General features: G+C 27.3%; 3 protein-coding genes across 3 annotated transcripts; all 3 read right to left on the minus strand.

Annotated features, from left to right (window-relative positions):
* On the minus strand, positions 1–3,222 carry LOC101508365 (protein neprosin-like). The gene is made up of 7 exons (XM_004501739.3): positions 2,999–3,222; positions 1,852–1,938; positions 1,484–1,753; positions 1,225–1,386; positions 1,073–1,126; positions 817–963; positions 1–463 (listed from the first exon to the last, which is right to left on the minus strand). The coding sequence occupies exons 1-7, from the start codon at positions 3,152–3,154 to the stop codon at positions 80–82; spliced, it is 1,260 nt and encodes a 419-aa protein (XP_004501796.1). The 5' UTR covers positions 3,155–3,222; the 3' UTR covers positions 1–79.
* A 1,583-nt stretch (positions 3,223–4,805) lies between these two features.
* On the minus strand, positions 4,806–8,931 carry LOC101488434 (ruvB-like protein 1). The gene is made up of 12 exons (NM_001279007.1): positions 8,636–8,931; positions 8,252–8,440; positions 8,039–8,170; positions 7,775–7,924; positions 7,433–7,588; positions 6,617–6,751; positions 6,077–6,142; positions 5,887–5,993; positions 5,456–5,555; positions 5,270–5,361; positions 5,130–5,199; positions 4,806–5,038 (listed from the first exon to the last, which is right to left on the minus strand). The coding sequence occupies exons 1-12, from the start codon at positions 8,723–8,725 to the stop codon at positions 4,949–4,951; spliced, it is 1,377 nt and encodes a 458-aa protein (NP_001265936.1). The 5' UTR covers positions 8,726–8,931; the 3' UTR covers positions 4,806–4,948.
* A 1,886-nt stretch (positions 8,932–10,817) lies between these two features.
* LOC101515675 (uncharacterized) lies at positions 10,818–14,983 on the minus strand. The gene is made up of 4 exons (XM_004501421.4): positions 14,122–14,983; positions 12,815–13,039; positions 11,350–11,520; positions 10,818–11,130 (listed from the first exon to the last, which is right to left on the minus strand). The coding sequence occupies exons 1-4, from the start codon at positions 14,866–14,868 to the stop codon at positions 11,047–11,049; spliced, it is 1,227 nt and encodes a 408-aa protein (XP_004501478.1). The 5' UTR covers positions 14,869–14,983; the 3' UTR covers positions 10,818–11,046.
* Positions 14,984–21,358: the final 6,375 nt, after the last annotated feature.

Consider the following 21,358-nt stretch of genomic DNA (forward strand, 5'->3'; position numbering starts at 1 on the left):
ACTTTTTATACGAGTTTTCTCATGCCTAATGGAGGGAATAATACTCTACTCTATTCTCCAAGTATTTAAAGATGAGAGTTCAAAGACAATAAGGAGGATGTCTCCCGGGCCCACCGAAATAGAGTACAGGGTCTTTTCCATATTGAACATCATTGAGAGCATTGTAACAATATGGTTCTGCAGCATATGTATGTACATATTCTGGGTACTTGAGAGATTTTGAATAATCTTTAATTCTGACATTAGTCATGTAGCATGCAAATCCAAATCGACCATTTGCTTCATCTCCACTACCCATTTGTGTTCCAGTGTGAGGAGGATCTGTTTTCACCGCATAACTAAACACTTGTCCACCCCATTGAACTAATGTCGCACTATGTCTTAAATTACCCAATAATTCTGCTGGCCAATAACCTACCATTATTCTATCCTTCACTCTAAGCCACCAGTTTCCACCATTATCCTAAATCAACACAACAACAGATAATAAATTAGTAATATTTATTTAAATTTGTCGTCATACAATATAAATAAAAATTTATAAAGTTGATATATCAAATCTAAAGTAAGATTATTTTATTATTGAGAAAGTTTATGTTAACGTAGTATTTCTTCTGTTTCAAAATATAAATAAAAATTAATTAAATAAAAATTTAAAGTGTTATCTTAAAAAAAAAAAAAAGTTTACCCATGTATATGTAGTGTCCACCTAAAAATAATTTTTCATTTTCCATGAAAAGTTGTAGCTACCAAATATTGAGGTATTAAGATAGTTCAATAGAAATATGTAAATAAGAGTAAACATGTTAACATTACCATAAATATTCCAACATTAATTTCGTATTGTTGGTTAAACGGAGCTGAATAAGGTTGTAAGGTACTACCAAGCGCCATTTCTGAGCTTATTTGCACAAAACCTTGACAAGTAACATCAAAACATCCTGTAGTCTTGTATGAATCTTTCTGCATCACAATCAACAAACCAAAAATCAACGTTGAACTCTATATAAAACAACTACTCCCTCTTTTCCTAATTATTAATGTTAATTTGAAAAAACGAATAAAAACTTACGGTCCAATAGGCGAACAAACGAGTATCTGTATCACCGTATAATTTTGGATTAACCTAAGTCATAAATATATTGAGCATATTAGTCATGAGTACTCATATGTATAAAATCATATATGGATTAATCATGTGTTTATAACTAAGAAAGAACTAACCACCCAGCCAGCTTCGATGCTTTCAAACTCACGACCATTGCCAGTCTTAAGCCATATTTGAGCAGTAGTGAAATCTTCTGGCCGTTCAACCTTTGGATTCCATACATTAATATTTGCCGTTGCGCCTATATAATTGTATCCTAATGTCACAAGATGTGCATCCTGCACGATCGCACCAACATATATCATTTATATATAATATTAATATTAATCAAATGAATGATGAATTTTATTATGTGCACGTGTATAAAACATATACCGAGCGATTATTGAAATAACTAGCATCGGCATCAAGGCTAGAGAAGTTTAAGTTTGTGGTTGTTGAATTGAAAAATGGTTCAATGGGTTTTTGTCCAAAGCGATCAAGTGAAGAAACTCTCAACAAATCTTCCTTAAGAATTCTCCTAATAGGGACAGTTCCTTCCGGACAACTTCCACTTTTTTGCCATGTTTGAAACACATCACTGCTTGCGTTCAAACTATTTTCCCTGCTTGGACTTTCGGATTTAAGAAGAAAATCAGGTACTCTCTGCATAGTCATGAAATTTATATATTATATTACACCATGATTGTAGTATAATAACATAGAATCTCACATTGTTCTAGTAATTAATAATAATAACATACCTGAATAGTGTGATTTTTTAATGCTGGATGGTCAAAAGCTGGTTGTTTGTAGATGTTGATACAATCAATAATATCTCCATTTTCACTCTACAACAACAAATTCTTAGAATTTTTATTAAATGCAATAATTCAAAATATTCCTAAGTTCCAATAACTTTTTAAATCAATTAATCACTAAAAATTTGAATTAGTCCACATAAAATAGGGTTTATTTACTTTAAAGAATTACTTTTATTTTAAATTAAAATTATACCAATATATATATATATATATATATATATATTTAAATGATTGTCAGAAGAGTAATTTAGTAAATATTATTGAATCTTATAAACGGGAATTTTAGTCTGAAATTTTTTCTAAGATTCCATGCGTACGTGGAAATCTTATTCGGTACATGTTTATACAATTATTTCAAAAACTTTTTCTATATTTAATGAAAAATTATTTAGATAATATCTTTATATAAAACGTTTACTGTTATGGAAAAATATGTAACATTCAAAATGGTTTTTTTAACGAGCCCTTCGGAGCATTTGTTATAGATTTTCTGTAAAATAATTACTTTTAAAAGTTTGCATATAGTTGTTGTAGTTTTTTTTTTAAAAAAAAAAGAGTTTAATTGTTATATTGATGTGTAAAAAAATTTAGAATCAATTATTGAGATGACTTTATAAGTAATTTTGATAAAAGTCAAATATCTCAATACTGACGATATAAAAACTCTTTAAATTCTAAAATAATAAATATAAAATAACTTCTCATTTTCTTAAAAATCTCTAAATTATAAAAATACTCTCTAAATTATGAAATATAATTAAAAATATTTTTACATAATATTTAACTAACAAACAAATCCATAATTATTTATAATTAATAATGAACTTATTTATAATTAAAAAAAATTGTTCCATAATTATTGACATTTCAATTTTTAAGGTGAATTAATTATATATTCAATTGTAATATTTTTTTAAAATGCGTTGTTTTGATTATATTATGCGTCATATTATGTTAATTAAAAAAAATTACTAACATAACAAAAATATTGACTTTGGATGTTTAAAAAAAAAAAGTCAATAAGTTTAGAGCACTAGAAGATGTCAATGTAGGTAAAAATGGGATGGGGAGTTATGGAATTGCATACCCTAATGGATTTCACTGCAGGCTTATTGAGGAGCTTTAATTTGGCTTCGATTTCTCTTTCAAAATGTGATGATGCTTTTGCTTCAACTTTCAATTCAAGTATGATACACAATGTGAACACCCAAAGCAACAACATTGCAACATTGTATTTCCACATTGCACCTTGATTTCTTCTCTTCCTTTCTCCTTCAATAAACTTGTAGACATTAAGATGAATAGCACATATATTTATATAAGAAGATTGCGATGGAAAAAATGACAATATTTTATTTCACTCTTATTATTTTTTTACTAAAGGGATATCAATGTATTTATTGTGACATTTATATTTGTAGATTATTTTAATCTAAATTTAATTGTTTATTTATTTATTTATTGTTTGTATGGTAACAAAATCATTTAAATTTATTCATTGTTTTTTTTATATTTTTATAAATGGAATCATAAGGTTTTGGATTTGACATATAATATTTATTCATTGTTTTACTCCTTCCTTTTCAATATAAAACTCATTTTATATTTTTTTTAATTTGACTGTCACCAATTTATTAATTTGTATTTACAAGACACAAATATATTCGTATAATAATGGCTAGATACTATTCGAAATATAGAAAACCTATATTCAACAAATATTGTACTACATTTATGAAAAATAATAAAAATCTCTAATAACAAACAGTTATATTTTTAAATCCTTCAAATTATTATTATTTTAATTAATATTCAAAAACTAATGAATAATGGACAAATCAAAAGTATATAAAATATCTTAAAATATAGGCTAAATTGCATTCGTGGTCCTTTAACTTAATTTCAGTTAATATTTTAGTTATTTATCTTTTTTTTTTTTTTGAGTTGGTCATTTATTTTAAGTGACAATTTGATATTTTATGTTTTAAAATATCAATAATGTTGTCTTTTGTTTTACAAAAATTCAAAAAAATCATCAAAATTTTCAAACAACCCATAAAATTCATTATTATCTTCAAAAAAATACAAATTTAATCAAATTCATAACTTAAATCTTTAAATAAATTCATATTTTTATTCTTTATTTGATATTGTTGATGAAAATATAAGTTTATTTGAATATTTAAGTTATGCATTTGATAAAATTTGCATTATACTAAAGATAATTATTAATTTTACGAGTTTTATTTGAAAATTTTGATAATTTTTTTGAAATTTTTTTTAAAAAAAATAACATTATTGACAATTTAAACATAAAATATCAAATTATCACTTAAAATTAAAATATACAACCAAATCAAAAAAAAAACTAAAACGTTAACTAAAATTAGATTAATAACCTAAAATATAATATGTTCACATAAGAATGTCTATTCTATTAAAATTTAAAAAACACACATTCTACAATTATTTTACTATATTTGTGAAAAAGAAGAAAAAGTTTATAATAACAAATAATTAAAACTTTAAATTCTTTAAATTATTTATGATAAACAAAATATTTCTCTAAAAAAATGTAGTTTTCTTCTATCCCCTCTAAAAGCACTCTTAACGAGACACTTAGGTCACCATGGTTGGTTGTTAGGTATTAGTGCTTTTGTATCCTATCCCTTTAACCATTGTATAATCAGCCTATAAACTATAAATAAAGGCTCTCACCCTGTTTATCCCATTGTGGCATTGTAGGGTTCTAGTTGTATCATTTGCTTTCAATCAATAAAAATCAAGGACAAATAATGTCATTTTGCTTTTGAATTCTATCAAGGAACCTACCAGTATTCGATGAAACATTTACCAGACATTCAATTTTATGTGCACAAAAGGACAACTCACTATAAGATAATAGAACAGACAGCATTAGTGCAGACATACGGCTCTTCTAACAAAATATCAAGAATGAATTTCTGAACAAGAACAAGAGTAAAACTAAGCAGTTTAGATCCTAGCAACAGTCATTTCAACAGGGTAAAAATAGTGATTATGATATATATTTTTCTTGCTGTTCTTGAAGTAGCTTGGCTGATGATTTGGCATCCAAATAAAGCGAACAAATTTCCTCAAGATCCGCCTACAAATTTCAAACCAATAGTACATCATTTAGTCAAAAGGGAATTTGTAAACAAATTGCTTCAAGAACCGAAGATTCAATCCATAATTACCTTGCAGATGTTGTCTCGTCCATTTATCTTGGCAACAACACTAGCAGGTGATAAAAGCTGAACAGCATGCCTGACAAGCAACACGTGTAAGTATCATAGGAAAGGAAAACATTGGATAACATGCAATCTAGAATCCACACCTTAGTGACGTCCGTTGTCCAATCTCCCCAAGGAAAGCTAAACTTTCCTCGTCAACAACCAGTTCCTCCACTTGAGCTCGGATAGCTAAAATCTATATAAACAAGAAGCATGTGTGTTAGTACATCCAAAATGAGCAAGTTTGACATATTGAAAGGTTATTTGAAAGAAAGTTGAAGGCCATTTACTTGTATTATTTCAGCCGGACCATAGGTTTGTGTTCGAATGATCACCAATCGATCCAATAAGTCAACAGGTATGCCGTGAGGACTGGTCATATCAGTCCCTCTGTAAAGAGCAGTCAATTTTAGACTCAAATTTAAGCATGATAAAAATAATTAAAATGGGATCATATCAATCTAACTACTAACTAATATGATCTCATTTTTGTGTAAAGGAACTTCTATTCCTCAACAAATCATGAAAACAGAGACATGGTCCATTAAGATATTGCAAAATCAAGTGTCTTCTAGGTCATGCATAGACCACCCAAGAAGACTAATCAACTTAACACACCAAACATGATGAGCTACAATACAAGTAATCATATTTATTTATGTAGTTTCTCCAAATTTTCAACCTCAACAAAACTTTATAAGCAATTTTAGTTTAATCATACCTTACGGTGCATATTCCTCTATTTGTGGCAAAGATTACTATTGGAGATAGGGAGCTCTCTAAAGCACGATTAAGATAGGAAAAACATTCCATATCAAGCATATGCACCTGCAAAGCAGCATTAGAACATCATTAAATGGATGCAATACAATTGCAGGCATTAATTAGTGAGAAGTCAACGATGAAGTCACCTCATCAATAAATAGAACCCCAGGGACAAGCTCTGCAACACCTTCATCAATATATCGGTTGACAACCTGTCACCAACATAAGCATACTTGTAAACATCTTAAACTACTCTCTTGTTCTTATATCACCTCTCCATTTTTTACCATGGTTTTTCTGGTCATAAGTATGACTTTACTAATCAGTAATCACCAATTTCATTTTAGTGCATGAAACATCAAAAAGAATATCTTTCAAACCCAAGAACAATCAAAATTAATTGAGAAAATTGCTAGAAAAAATGTCATTTCTTAGACCATTAGTTTTTTCCCAATGAAAAAGGTAACGTAGAAACCAAATAGCATCTTCATGGTGAAATAAACAGAAAAACATCCCATTGTGGGTCTACATTAGAATGCCCCACCATGCATTTGCAAGAGGCCGATGCCATCATGCCACTGCATAGACTTATGACATTTAGATTACATGACAATAACTCTGACCATTTTGTCAAGGATCCCCTTCTAGTTAAACAATTAAACAAGTACTACAAGTTATAAAAATACCTTATTAATTTCTTGTCTCAACTTGTCAGTGATTTCTGTTTTCCTAGGCTTCATCATCTGGCCCATAAGAGACAAAATATCTTGCCCCCCTTGAGGTCGTGCGTTGGCAGCATCCAGATCATGTAGGGTTACATCCTTTAAGAACAAAAAAAAAATCCAAACAACATTAAGAAACCAGTAATATATAGCTAGTGTCTAGAAAATATCTTTGCGGAATCTGGACCTTTGACAATTTTTTAATAAAAACTTCAAGCCAAAAAGATTTTGTATTACAAGAAGAAGAAAATTATGGTGTCCTGAGAAATTTGCTTAAAGTCTTCCTCGCCCCCTTCATGAAAAGACTTCAATATAATAATTAAAACAAACTGACAAATCAAAACAGAATGAACTAAAAGTAGACAATGCTTCAAATTAAATATAGAGACTTGGCAGAGTAACGTCTTATGGTAGTTTGATGCACTTCCACTAAATTAGTTCCTCTGCAATGCAGATGGAAAACTTTCTTACAATGGTCAAGTACAAGTTCCTTGGAAATGCATAAATTCTCTATACATTCACAAAATGTTGAATTGGAAACAATTAAAATGATACCCAAATCCTAAGCTGTTATCATCTAAATGATGTGCCAGTACATCAACTTCATAGAAAACAATAGAAGTGAAGCTATTGAAATTATCAATTAAATTTAGAAATGAAACCTGGCATCAGTCCAAGTTCATTTAACGATTCTATCACCAAGGATTCAAATAAATTTACAAAATTAGAAAATCTTTATAGACTTCACATAAATATAAAAATGGTTTTCAAATCAAATACCTGAACAATCTCTTTTTTTTTGTGAACCTCTCCCTTAGGAAGTGGAACATACTCCTCTGCTTCAAGGTCAAACTCAGTAGCAAAAGCATCACTTCGGCCAACCCTTTTCACAGCCCCGCTATTTGCCTCAATATATATAACATCCCCAACAGCTACCTGTACAATGTGCATAAACCCCATATATCAAAAAAGTAGAATGGTTGACACCAAATATTGCATAAGGTTAAAATGAAAATGACTTCCTAAACAAACAAAAAAAGTCATAAAATATAAAACACAGTAGCACTCACAAAGAGAAAAGGATGAGAGCAAGAGGAAAGGCAAGAAAATAAGAAACCACACCTTTTCCTTAATCAAGGCATCATATATCGTGGGGTCCAACTTTAGTTGCTTGGTTCCTTTAACTGTCTTCAACCCAATTATCACGTGGCTAATACTTTTACCATAACCTCCTGTTAAACTCTCAGTTTCTTCGGGAGAGAGCTCAGTCACCTAATACAAAACCAGAAAAACATAAAAAAAACTTGATATAAAAAGTATGCAAGACAAGACAAAGTGAACAGCAAACCCATCACAGTTTTAACAAAGAAAACACAGTGAACTCACCTCGCCTTCATATACTTCCTTATTTTCCTTAATACGTAGACCAATAGCCCGTCGAAAATTTTCCATAAGAACCTCGGTCTTCTTTACTTCTGTTGAATATACTTCTGAACCTACCATTGGGCAAAATGGAACCTACAAAGTGGTATAAATAAACCTTATACAGTCACAGAGACAAAAGAACATAAAATATAAGAAAGATTTTTAGTATGAAACCTTGGTCCCAAGCTCTTGACATATCCCAAGTGCTAAGGCAGTCTTGCCGGTCCCAGGTGGCCCGGCGAGAAGGAGTGCCTTGCCAGCCATCTTCTTCTGACGTATCATATCAACCACAAGGCCACATGCTTCTCTTGCCTCAGCTTGCCCCACAAATCCAGATGCAAAAGGCAATGCTTTTCCACTGACCTGAACAATAACCAAACCAAAACCCCCAAAAAAAAACACAAACCTTAAAATTGAAGCATCCAATCCATTTGAGCATACATTAAAACTTAAAATCATTATGAATAAGGTTCAAATATAGTAGCGATTATTTTCGTACAAAAATGAAATAATGGAGACAATAACTTGTTAAATTGGTAAAAGAGGAAGAGAACGAACCTCGAGACCTAGGCCTTTTATGTGAGTGTGAGTAGCAACTCGCTGTTTCTTCGTCGTGGATTGAACCTCTTCTATTTTCATCTTCTCCATTTCTGTTTAAATTAGGGTTTTCTGTACTAACAGCTTAAAATCAAGACACTCGCGACACAGAAAAGGGAGATACAGATTGAAGTGGCAAACGTGTGAAGGAATGAAGATATGTACCCGCCGTTTGGGCACAGAAGCGAGGGACGTGCAGAGAGAGAGGGAGAGAGGCTAGGGTTTAGGGCATAAGAAAGAATTTCCGTCTGAGTGGAGAGAGAGCGGTTGAAAGGAGATGAGAAAGAGGAGATGGTGGAGTCTTGTGACCGGAAATAAGTGTTGTGTAATAAGTTGAAATTTAGGTTATTTTATCTATAAACCTTTTTTAAAACAAATTTATTATATTCTATATTCAAATTTATATATTAATTTCTTCTTTTTTTTTATCTACAACACTGGAGGACTATAGGTAGCATCGAATGATAAAATAATCTATGATTTTTTATTTTTTTTATTTTAACAAATAATAATTATTAGTTTAATAATTAAAAAATCAAATTATATTAATAAAATTAAACAAAATATATTTAATAAAAAAATACGTCAAATTATCGTTGTTGAATAGATGTGTTAAAATAAATAAAAATTTATATTATTTTAATAATTTTCTTCTATTGTATAGATAAATTAGTAATTTAAATCTGTATTGCGAACAATTTTCTTCTATTTTTTCTCTAAATCTAATAAATAAAATAATAATAATAATAACAAGTAAATTATATTGATAAAATCAAATAAAATACATTAAATTGAAACAAAATACATTTAATTGAAGAAGAAAAAATAAATGTATTAACTTTGATGTATTTGTTTTTTATTAAATATATTTTGTTTGATTTTATTAATTTGATTATTTTTATTTATTAAATTAACAATAATTCCTTTGTTAAAATAAAAAATAAAAAAATTAAAAGGTTATATGTGGTCGTATCCCGTGATGTGACCTCCTACCGTCGCAAACAAAAAATATATCCTTCAAGTAATCGCAGGACGGGTATGTGACCTCCTTAAAATAAAAAAGTATAACATTTTAATATATAAATTTCAGAGCGTAGATGTGACTTCTTGAAAGTAAAAAATTAGAACATTTTAGTAATTGTCATGATACTCCTGTGAGAATTAAAATTAAAGGACATGCATGCAAACAAAACCAAATTTTAAAGGTTAACTTTATTTTGTAATAATCGCTATAATACTTATGTGAGAATTAAAATTAAAAGAATGAATAGTTTATGATATAAATTTAAAATATTAAAAGAATGAATAGTTTAGAATATAAATTTAAATAAATTGTTATTTGGTAAATGTGTAAGATATTTTTATTATAATTTTTAAATGTATCGAACAAGGGTATACATGTATGGTGTTGGATAGATTTTGACCAAATTTGAAACTCGAATCAAACAAATTCATTTGAGTTGAGTTGTATCTGAGATAGGACGATAGTTATTTTCATATGAAAACGTGTTAAATCAGATGCACCAAAGATAAATAAGGGTCGGAGAGAATAGAGTAAAAACACACAATAATTATCTTACTTCAATATCAACTTTATACCTACATTGAGTCTCTTCATTACTTCAATAATTTTTTCACTATTCAAAAAATAAAAACAATCATCGTGAACATCTCTTAATGTTTACTTAACTCATACCACATAACTTATTAACAACGACTTAATCTTGCGTTATTAAAGAATTTATCTTCACTCTACAATGATATGACTATTACAATAAAAATATGTTTAACGTCTAAATTTGTTTTAGAAAACTCTACTCAAGTGGTTCTTAAAAGAATTGGAAAATTTGTTCAAAACCTCTAAGAGTTTTTGAAATACGAGGCTTTGAAATGAATTTCAACAAAACAATATTTCTTTGTAATTTATGATATTATGTCAATTTTTTCCTTGATGTGGTGTGGTACATGAGTTCAAGATGACATAGCAAGTTGTAGAGAAATTGGATACTGCTAGGCGTTGCTACCTAAAATGAGTGATAATTTTGTCCAAGTACCACAATTCGTGCCACCTCAAATTTATGAACTTTGCCTATTTTTTATTGCAATGCTAAACCAATTAAAAAATCAAAATTGGCCCCACACATAAAAACAAATAACAATTTATTCCATGATTTTAAGTAATAAAAGCATGTTCTGGTCCAAAAAAAGGTAATAAAAATTGATAGAAAATCCAAAACCTTATTAAACCTAGAGATTAGCCAACCATTTCAATGTTGGTCTGGATATTAAAAGAAGCAATAGCATCTACCAACTGCATGCTACAACAATTATAATTATCGTCTTTGTAAAGATAGCACTGTCCATAATTTCACTCACATCATGCCATGGAAACTCAATGTATCCAACAATACAGCTTTAATTTGCTCGGGGAGCACATCATGACCTTCTTTGCATTGCTGGAAAGAAACATGAAAAACCAAAATCAATAAAACAAAACTTATGATGGCAGTGACTAGTTAATAATCGGCGATGAACATTGAAAGAATAATTAACGGCACAATGTGCTACTGCCCATGAAATCAATGGCAGGTATAAAAATAAAAGGCAACAAAAAGGAATATAGGAAAATTAAAGTTGATATAAAACATATGGCAATAAAAAATAATTATATATACCTCAGCTTTGAACACATCTAAAGTAAAACCATTGAAAGAGTTAATAACAGCTTGTTGAACCTCCAATCCAAGGCTATCCAGTGCCCTCATGGTAGAAAGCAAAACACCTGGTCTTTGGGGGCAATACATATGGATGCTGAAACTTTTCCCTTCCCTTACTCTAACCTCTATCTGTAAATAAATCAAAGCTCAAAAAAATTTCTCGATTACCCTGTAATTGTGTTTGGTGAACATAAAGTATCTCCCAACTTAAATGGTGGATCAATACTAACAGTGTGTAAAGGTATACCGATACACCAGCAAATACCATCATAAGATTATTACTGCTAATTGAAAATTACAAGATAAATTATATTACAAATGGAAAATACAATGATAAGCAGAATTCATATAATTAACATGCTAGTATTGATATGATTAATTATTTTCATAATTGTTTGTATCTAAATAATTTAATCATTTTTGTCATAATTGTGACTTTAAAAGAAATTAGGATATATTTGCAATATTTTACAAGAATACAAGATACACCGTGAAAGCACAAATTAATTAGATTAATCATGAGTGTAATCGAAAAAATCAAAGTTGTCGAAAAAAAAATAAGAAGATGATGATGATGAAGAAACACAACGAAATAATAAACAATGTTATAAAGAAAGACACATCGTATGTGGTGGATCACATTGTATAGGGTGGGGCACATTTAGCAACTGATGAAATGTTTATTGGGCTTCCAAAATGAAATACGCAGCCCAACATTTTTTTTACTCATGCAACCTAGTATTAATCAGCAAAGAGAACAATTGTAATTTAAATATGGATCCTACAAGAATGAATAAATATGCAGATGAATTGATATCGACCATTCCATATAAGTAAATGGTTGAGATTAATTAAAAAGTTAAAAATGGTTGAGATTAATTAAAATTAACTTAAAGAATGTGTAATTTGAACTATTTAATTTCAAATCAAAAATCAACTTGAAAACTGTGTGAAAGTACGTGAAATAATTACTACAAACTATTTGGGTCCATATTTGGTTGACAAACAAACGATATGGTGCAAGTTGACACACAAAAAGTGAGATATTTATTCAAATTCAATGATCAACATCATCACCAAATTTGCATATATGAATACTTGATGGCTTGGCCATGCAAAAGGTTAAAATGAAAAAGGAGTATAAATTGGGATAGTTTAACCAAGTCTTTCAAACAACAAACAACTACACTATAGGAGCTATGCTTATCAACAACAACAAAAATTATGAGCTAGTCATCTTCCTAATTGAATTTTAAAAAATGGGCAAAATACTAAAAGTCTCAAAATAACTCAAATGTTGAACGTCACATTTTGAGTTCCATATAGTTCAAAGCAATATGGAAGATATTTAATTGGTCATGACACATCTATTGATAATTTGATAGGGAAGAACAATTTTGCACAACATTAAACAAATTAATACCTTTGGTGATTGGTTGTTAGGGATTGACACATTGCTAGGACATCGTTCTTCCTTCACCATAGAAGGAAGGGTTGAGGTGGTGGGTATCATAGTGTGAAAGGTTGTAGAAGGTGGGAAAGTTGATCCAAGAGAGCTAGATTCTAGCTCACTATGAAGATCATTAATCCTTTGTAGTAACTCTTTCATGTAATCAATTGCATCGCCAAGTATTGAAGCTCTATCCATCTACGAAAAAAAAAATGAAATGCATTAGCTTCTACATGCTCATGCACATCATTAAGGGATCAAATTGGTGATTGTGTATAACATATGCTAGGACTACAAACAAAACATTTCAAATTCATAAAACTGTCATATCATATGCATGTATAGTATTAATAGCACAAAAAATATTATTCAAAGTTAACTTTACACATGTTATTTCACATTATAGAAAGACCTAACATGAAGGAAAATAAAACTAACATGATTGAAATAAAATTTCAAAAATCAATTTGAGAGAGGGAAAAAGTAGCAAAAGTGACAAAAGTCATTATTATGGATGATAACGAGTATCTACGATAAAAAATAATAATCATTTGTCATTGAATAATTAAATATAATATTTATGCTATATACATATCATTAAATAATTAAATATAATATTTGTGATATATACATATCTTCTGAGCAGATATTTGCTAAATGATATTTAATAGAATTTTAAATATATGTGGATATTAATGATATACATATATATCATCAATTAAATAAAATATTAATTCTTTATTAAAATTATGTAGAATTTTTTCTCTATTTTGTCAACACACAAAAAGTACTAGCAGATAAAACCATTAATACATAAGTATATAAAGAAACATGTATTAAAACATTGTAGATGCATATACCATTACATATAAAACAATTAATTAATATATAGTCAAAATATTCGTTTATTTTATAATCTCAAAATATCTTTTAACCTATCCGAGTTTGTGCTTATCACATTATATCCATATTCCTTGGGTAACATTTTTCACCCCTATAGTGATGTTTATCCACGTAACCAAAATAAAACACTACAGAATATATTAATAGTATGTGGAAAAAATGTTAGCTGACTCTAAAACCATTCAATTAAAACACAAAAAATAACAAGACTAATAATAACTTTAAAATAAGGGTTCTAAAAAGAATCCAAGGTCAGGGTTGCGATGGAAGGTCATATTGGCAACTATGATTGGTGTCGCATGAATTGTATTTGAACATATTTTTTAACCAATGCAGAGAGTATTAAAAAGTTGACAATAATAAAATAATATATATACCTTGGTAATCTTGGGCACAATAGAGCGAAGCATGTACAATCTATCACTCAGTTTCTTCCTTCGCCGCCTCTCAGCCATTAAACTCTTTGCCGGAATTTCTTTCTTCTTCCCCTTTAAGTCTTCAATGCCTCCAATATTATTATCATTATCATTGTTATTGATATTATTACTATTATTATTTGCATTAAAATGGTTGGCTCCAATATTATTCCAATTAGAGTCATAATTGACTTCTTCCCCTTTTTGTGTACTTTTATCAAACTCCTTCAACCATGTGGAGGTGAATCGCGAAATTGGCAGTGGTTGCAACCTATCTAAACCGGTTGGACCAAACCCAACTACAGTGGGCGTTGGGAAGTCAGGTAAGGGGCTAGTTTGGGCTGAGACGTCCATTTGGTTCCCTTGAATTAATGGAGCAACAAAATCCCCTTTGGATTCAAAATCAAATACATTGCCAAAAGGATTGTTCATATTCTCATTGGGCAAGAAGGAGGAGGAACTTATTCTCATTGGATCTGAATGAGAAGGAATGGTAATTTGTTGTTGGCTTTGAAGATTTGGGACAAGTTCTACACTATGAGGTGGGATGTTGTTCATGTACCACTCAGCTTCCAAAATTGAATTCAACGAAGTCAGATGTTCATCACCATTATTATTGCCATTACTTCTTGTGCTCCATTTTGCTTCGGTTGTTTCTTCTTCTTCTTCGATTTGGGGTTCCAACCAAGGTACCATATCTCTCTCCATTCACAAAGAAATATAGATTTGATTAAGGACAAAGTTTATGAGATTTTAAGTTTTGTGGTCTCAGTGATAAGAAAATGAGGTGTAGAATTGGAACGCTGTTGTGGAACAAAAACGAGGGAAGTGTGAATCGACGTCTATGAGAGGTGTGTATAGACTATGATTTCTATGTCATCATTTGCGTTACAAATTTTTTCACCAATATTTTTTTTTTTAATTTATCTATTTATATTTATTAAAATAGATTATATCAAGTAGTTAAAATTTAGTTATAATATATGTCGATATTATTATATTCTTATAATTTATGATGTGTAATAAAATATATTAATTTTTCAATATAATACACAAGTCATATATAATATACATATATGGTCTTATCGTGTGAAATTATAATTATAATGATGAGTAAGTTAACAATCGGTTGTCTTATTTCGGTTTCATATTATTTAAGATAATAAATAATTGTCAGAATAAATATTTCTAATATTTATTATTACTATTATACTATAACAAAATTAAAAAACTATTTACTACATAAAAGATAAATAAATAATATATTATAAGTTCTAGTAGCAATTAACATTGATATAAATGTTTAAAAAGTCTACTATTATTAATGTTTATAATTAATTTGAGATAAATTATTAATTCTAAAAATCACAGATATTAGAAGATAATACCAAAAATAATATTTGTTTATTTTCTTATATTTTTGCATAAAGTGTAAAATCTTGAATACTTGTAAAAAATAAAAAGGAATTTTTGTAAAAATAAAGGTTTCAAAGAGCCTGTAATTTTTTAAAAAAGTTATTCACTTAATTATTCTTTGTTGTAGAAGAAATAATATTGTATATGTAGTTTTGTTTTTACATTTTTAAAGTGCAATTAAACTATATATGTGCTTGTTTAAAAAATGCATATATAAGTTGTTTCTCAACAAAGTCTAAATTTGAATATTATATCGAATTTGTTAAATATTTTATAAAATATTCAAAAATAAATATACATCTTGTGCATGTTCTTACACAAGAACTAATATTACAAATGAAAAACAATTAATACTTTATCTAGATCTGAATAAAATTTGGGCGTTAACCTTCTAATTTTTCCAGGAAAATAAGTCATTGGTAAATCTTTTTCCATAAAAGTTATAAATAAAGTTTATATAAAAATTGTTTTGGTTACGAGTTAAACTTAAATATTATCTGAATTTAAATATTGTCTGAATGATTTATCCTTAGTTAAAAGGTATTCATTACTTAAGTCTACTTTGGTTACTTTGTGTGAATATGTTGATAGTTTTTATTTATTCAGAGTTTATACAAAATTTTGTATTATTCTTCCACTATGAAAGTGTATTATAAATAAGCTATAATGAAATGATCAATAGGCGTTGAAAAAAATATCACAGTACTTACCTTTTATGTAAATTAATCATTAAAATTAAAATAAAAACTATAAATTTTTCTTAAAGCAATTTATATACAATTAGTTTTTAAAAAATTATGTTATTGAATAAATTAAAGGAGATATAATTATTACATAATTTAATTATAACTTTTTGTTGAAAAAAAAAATCATAGTTATATTAATTTATTAAATCCATATGGAGAAATATTAATGACACAATGTTTTTTTTATACTGAATTTAGTCACACAATGTTGAATAGTAACAATTTGAGTTTTTTTTTTCCAAATATAATTTTGAACTTTAACCATGTTACAACTTTAAAATTCTTTATTACTTTGTCACTCATTTGGTGCTATTTCCAAATTTGTTTATTTAAAAAATTACATATATAATATATCATTTGTATACGATATATCATGTATTTTTTATTGAATAAACTTGTTACTTCAACCGGTCTCAAATATGAATAAAAAGATATATAAATTTAGATCAACATATGCATTATTTTACTTATACTTAAGAACGAATTTTCATATTAATGTAAGTAAATGTGCTTCCATTGATCACACATCTTGAATTAATTGGAAGGGAAAATTAGAGAATAAGAAATTAATGACACCGTTTGAAAAATGAATTTAATATACATAAAAAAAAATTAATCTCTTAAAAATTAGTAATATAAAAAACGTAAATTTAAGTTGGAATCTTTATATATTTTACTTTGTATATTTTATTGACTAACTAAGTTAATTCATTTTAATTTTTATATCTAGAGAGAGAATAAAAAATGTTTGCATGAATATAAAAAATATTCAATTTAATAATTGACTGACTGTTGTTAAACAATGAAATGTGAACATATTTTCAAATATTTAATATATGTTAATTTAATAATAAAAATTTAATATTTTAATTTAAGTAAACGAGATTTAAACTTTTTTGAAATAGTTACAAAATTCTCACTAATTTTGTTATTAATAACAAATTAATATATTTTAAAATCACAACTATATAATTTAGCATAGATTTTTTTCATGAGTAATTAAAAAAGTACAGACTTTTAATTTATTTTGATTCCTCGTTTAGTATTGTATTTGTAATTAAATTTATATTTCTAACAAATTTAATAAACTATATTTTATAAACACACAAACAAAATTTTTGGTGTAGTTTGTTTTCTTCTAATTTAACATATTTGTGGGCGTGGGCGCAATGATTGCATATTTGTTTTTTTAAGTGGATGATTATAAAATTTTGATTTAATTGGTCTTATATTTATATTAATTTATGAAATTGGTCTTTCTATTTAAAAAATCGATAGTTTTGATTTTTTTTTTTCAATTTTGTTTTAAAATTGCAATTTAATATTGTTTAAACGACGTGACATACAATTCTATGTTATTGAACCATTTAGATGCATTAATTATTAATTAAATTAAAAAAAATTAAAGTTGAAATTTAAATTTTACAGCGTTTTATTTTAATTTAATGTTTGTTAATCACTCTACATCATCGTATCATATCTCACGTCATCATTTTTTAGTTAAAAAATAAGAGAAAAATATTAAAATTGACAATTTATAAAATAAAGATATCAATTTCATAAATCAGTATAAATAGAGAGATTAAAAGTGCAAATAAACCTAAAATTTTAATTGTTTCTTTAGAAAAATATTTCATTGTACTTTCAAGAAGGTCCTATTTAAAAAAACTGAAGATTATATTCGGGCCGCTCATCAGCCATCCAATATCATAGTTTATAGTAGTCTCGAAGTTAGAGATGAAAGTCAAAGTCAAGTTGGTATTGACGAGCCATTAATTGTTGTTTGAAATTGTAATATAAGGATTTATGTATATATGTAAACCTTTAGTGTTTGTTTGCGGTGGACACGGGCACATCTTGACATATTTTATTTGTGGGTTAATATAAAATAAATTATCTATAAAAATATTTTAATTAATTTTAGATATTTGATTTTAGTATAGTACTAAGTTTAATTTTTAGATATATTAAAAGTATACAATTTAAATATAAATATTTATAATTTTGTCAAACAAATTACTATAATTACAATAAGAATAACAAAAAATATTATAAGGGAGAGTTGAATGAGGGACATTAAATTTATAAAAATATTTATCATCACTAAACTATTCTACAATTTAATATTATTAGTGAGACATTGCTTATAATGACATGATATATGTCATATTCAAATAATAAATTTACCCTTATGAATTAATAGAATATTTTTTTCCAAATTATATTATAGTATTTTATAAATAAACAAAAAAACTAAAAAAAAATTAAATATGTAATTAAATAATTTTAAAAAATCATTAGCACTATTACATAAATAACTTCCACTTTAATTATAATATTTTTTATTTTTAGATATTCTAATTTCAAGAGGTTACAATTTTTTTAGAATATGTAAATTACAAAATTTTACTTATGATAAAATTATATATATTTTTAAAAAAATAATTGTTAATATTTTATTTTTATTTTAATATCAAACTATTTTTTATTTATATTTTATTAGATTTTTTTGTAAACAAAAATAAATTGTAAACGTATTACACAATTAATATAACATCTTAAGTCAATCATATATTATTTATAGCACTTTGAAATATTACTAAATATAAAATTATTGGAAACTACACTGATACCTAAGAAAACATTTCTAAATGATACAAACTAATGTCAAATTCTTATTAAAAATATTCAAAAGTTAAAAATATGGTAAAGGAAAAAGAATTCAATAAACATATACCATAATATATATAATTTATAAATAAAAAAATTATAATTAAAGAGACAAAATACAATAAATTTTATAATTAATTTATCATATTTTATTATTTTATCAAACACTAAATTAAGATAAAATATAATATAATTAAATAAAATTATACTATTGAGATGAATCTCAGTGCATCCTAAATTTTAATCATATAGAAAATAATTTAAAATTAGTTTCGAAATTTATATATATATATATATATAAATTCTAATCTAACTATGATTTTGAAAAAGGTTTATTTGGTAAAATATTATTAAATGAGTGGAGTTTTTCTTGGTATAATATTTATCGATGGAGTGATAAATATATTTGAGGACCGGAGTATTTAAGTGAATAATTGTTTTTGGTTTTATATAAATAATAATAATAATAATAAAAATGCCAAGCAGTCTATGTTCATAGAACCAGCTGTTAAAGGCATTGACAGACACTTTCTCGTAAGCCAGTCTGTAAATTCGTTAAACTACCAAACTGACCCTCATCTTCCACTACTATATATAACCATTCCCTCGTTCCCCGCAATCTTTGTGGTGACCAAACTAAACACACAAAAGCTTAGCACCACCTATGGCTTCCTCTAAAGTTATACTCCTCACAATAATGACCCTCCTAATCGTCGTACTCGGCGCCGTTCACGCCGCCGATGCACCGGCTCCTAGCCCAGCCTCTCCCGCTACCGCTATATCTCCTTCCTTTGCCGTTGGTTTTCTTACAGCTGCCGTCGCTCTCGTTTTCGGATCTTCTTTCAGGATCTGAATATGTTATGCTACGGCTTTTGGATTTTCTATTTACAAATTGCCAAAGTTGTGCAGACATTTTATGCTTTAATTTCTTGATTTCAAGATTATTATGACTTGTTATCATTGTTTTGGTACATAATAACGGATTTATTTGTTTGTTTCATCATCCTATTTGTGTTTATTATTGTCCAACTTTTAAATTATAGGGTTATATTCGAAAAAATAATGTAAATCCACTGATATTATTTAATTTGAACTTTGATGTTAGAGATTAGATTAATTTTTTCGTTTCTTACAATTTCAACCATCAAACTACTGAATTGTTGGTGGACTTAATAATATCATCAAGAAGTTGTTCAAACAAATTATTTCGTTTTATGGTTTCCGTTGTTTGGATAAGGTATCACAAATTTGATAAAAGGTGAACTCTATATTGGAATTGGCGTTATGAATTCATTCAAATTTGTATTATTCCTATTTTTATACAGAGTATGGATATGCACCAATACAACGTAAACAATTTTATATAATTAATTGATATGAAATTAATTATATAGTTAATGATTAATGAAAGTCAGATCATTTTGTATAACCTTATAATCAGTGTGTAACCTAAGGAACCAACCAATTAGCTATGTTATCATCCAGTTAAATGTTGAGTTGTAAGTTGTAACTTCAATTACTCTAGTTTAAAAAGTTTAGTCGAACGCAATTTCTATCTCTTATTTCATTTTATATTCGAAGTACTAAGCACTGTGGTTCACGTCTTTCTTTTCAACATTATAAAATGGAAAATATTTTGGTGTACGACTGGAAAATGCTTGTTGAACCGAATAAAAAAAAATTTGTTCCGTGCTTGTTAAGCATTCTAACTTATTTCTTTTGGTAAATTTTATGCGACCACAAACAAATAAAGCTTGTAAATTAAGCAGTCTTCTATGATACATTTAAAATTATCTATAAATAAATTTAATTATATTTTAAATTTAACACTATTAAATTTATAAATTTTATTTTTTAATTCTATTTTGAAAAGACATTTTCTATTATAATTTTTATTATAAAAATAATTTATTTAATTATTAGGTTAAAATTAAATAAATAAATGAACAAAAACTATAATAATGTTCGATAGACTAATTAGATAAAATTATTAGTCAAAATACTTATAGTAACGACACTTTTTGTATAGTATCGGCAAATTTATTTTTTAACTTTATCATTTTGGTACGATCGCTGTTGTTTCAATTTGTACATTGTTAATTCAAATAAAACTAACTCCTGCTTTGCAAACCAGAGACATTATTGCGTGAATGAAAAATATACTAATATTTCACTTTAGGAGGAGAAAGGATGGAAGGCCTATGAACATGATTTTATGCAAATCAATAATAAGTTGTTGTAATACAATAAAAAAAAATGTTGAAATATCTTAGTTTATTTTATTTAAAAACTCAATAGTTTTTTAAAAAATAACTCAAACATATTTTATCAAATCTATTTCTACTAAAATTCACTCCACCACCAGG

This window comes from Cicer arietinum, chromosome 5 (genome assembly GCF_000331145.2).
Source record: "Cicer arietinum cultivar CDC Frontier isolate Library 1 chromosome 5, Cicar.CDCFrontier_v2.0, whole genome shotgun sequence".
Classification (NCBI taxonomy): Eukaryota; Viridiplantae; Streptophyta; class Magnoliopsida; order Fabales; family Fabaceae; genus Cicer; species Cicer arietinum.

Coding starts and splice junctions, on each gene's coding strand:
- LOC101488434 (NM_001279007.1), bottom strand. CDS start 8,725: ATGGAGAAGATGAAAATAGAAGAGGTTCAATCCACGACGAAGAAACAG. Junction 7,925..8,038: donor AGGAAGTATATGAAGGCGAG/GTGAGTTCACTG, acceptor GTTTTGTATTAG/GTGACTGAGCTCTCTCCCGA. Junction 5,039..5,129: donor GACGAGACAACATCTGCAAG/GTAATTATGGAT, acceptor TGAAATTTGTAG/GCGGATCTTGAGGAAATTTG.
- LOC101515675 (XM_004501421.4), bottom strand. CDS start 14,868: ATGGAGAGAGATATGGTACCTTGGTTGGAACCCCAAATCGAAGAAGAA. Junction 13,040..14,121: donor TTGTGCCCAAGATTACCAAG/GTATATATATTA, acceptor TTTTTTTCGTAG/ATGGATAGAGCTTCAATACT. Junction 11,131..11,349: donor TAGATGTGTTCAAAGCTGAG/GTATATATAATT, acceptor GTTTCTTTCCAG/CAATGCAAAGAAGGTCATGA.
- LOC101508365 (XM_004501739.3), bottom strand. CDS start 3,154: ATGTGGAAATACAATGTTGCAATGTTGTTGCTTTGGGTGTTCACATTG. Junction 1,387..1,483: donor GTTATTTCAATAATCGCTCG/GTATATGTTTTA, acceptor GCGATCGTGCAG/GATGCACATCTTGTGACATT. Junction 464..816: donor TTAATGTTGGAATATTTATG/GTAATGTTAACA, acceptor GTGTTGATTTAG/GATAATGGTGGAAACTGGTG.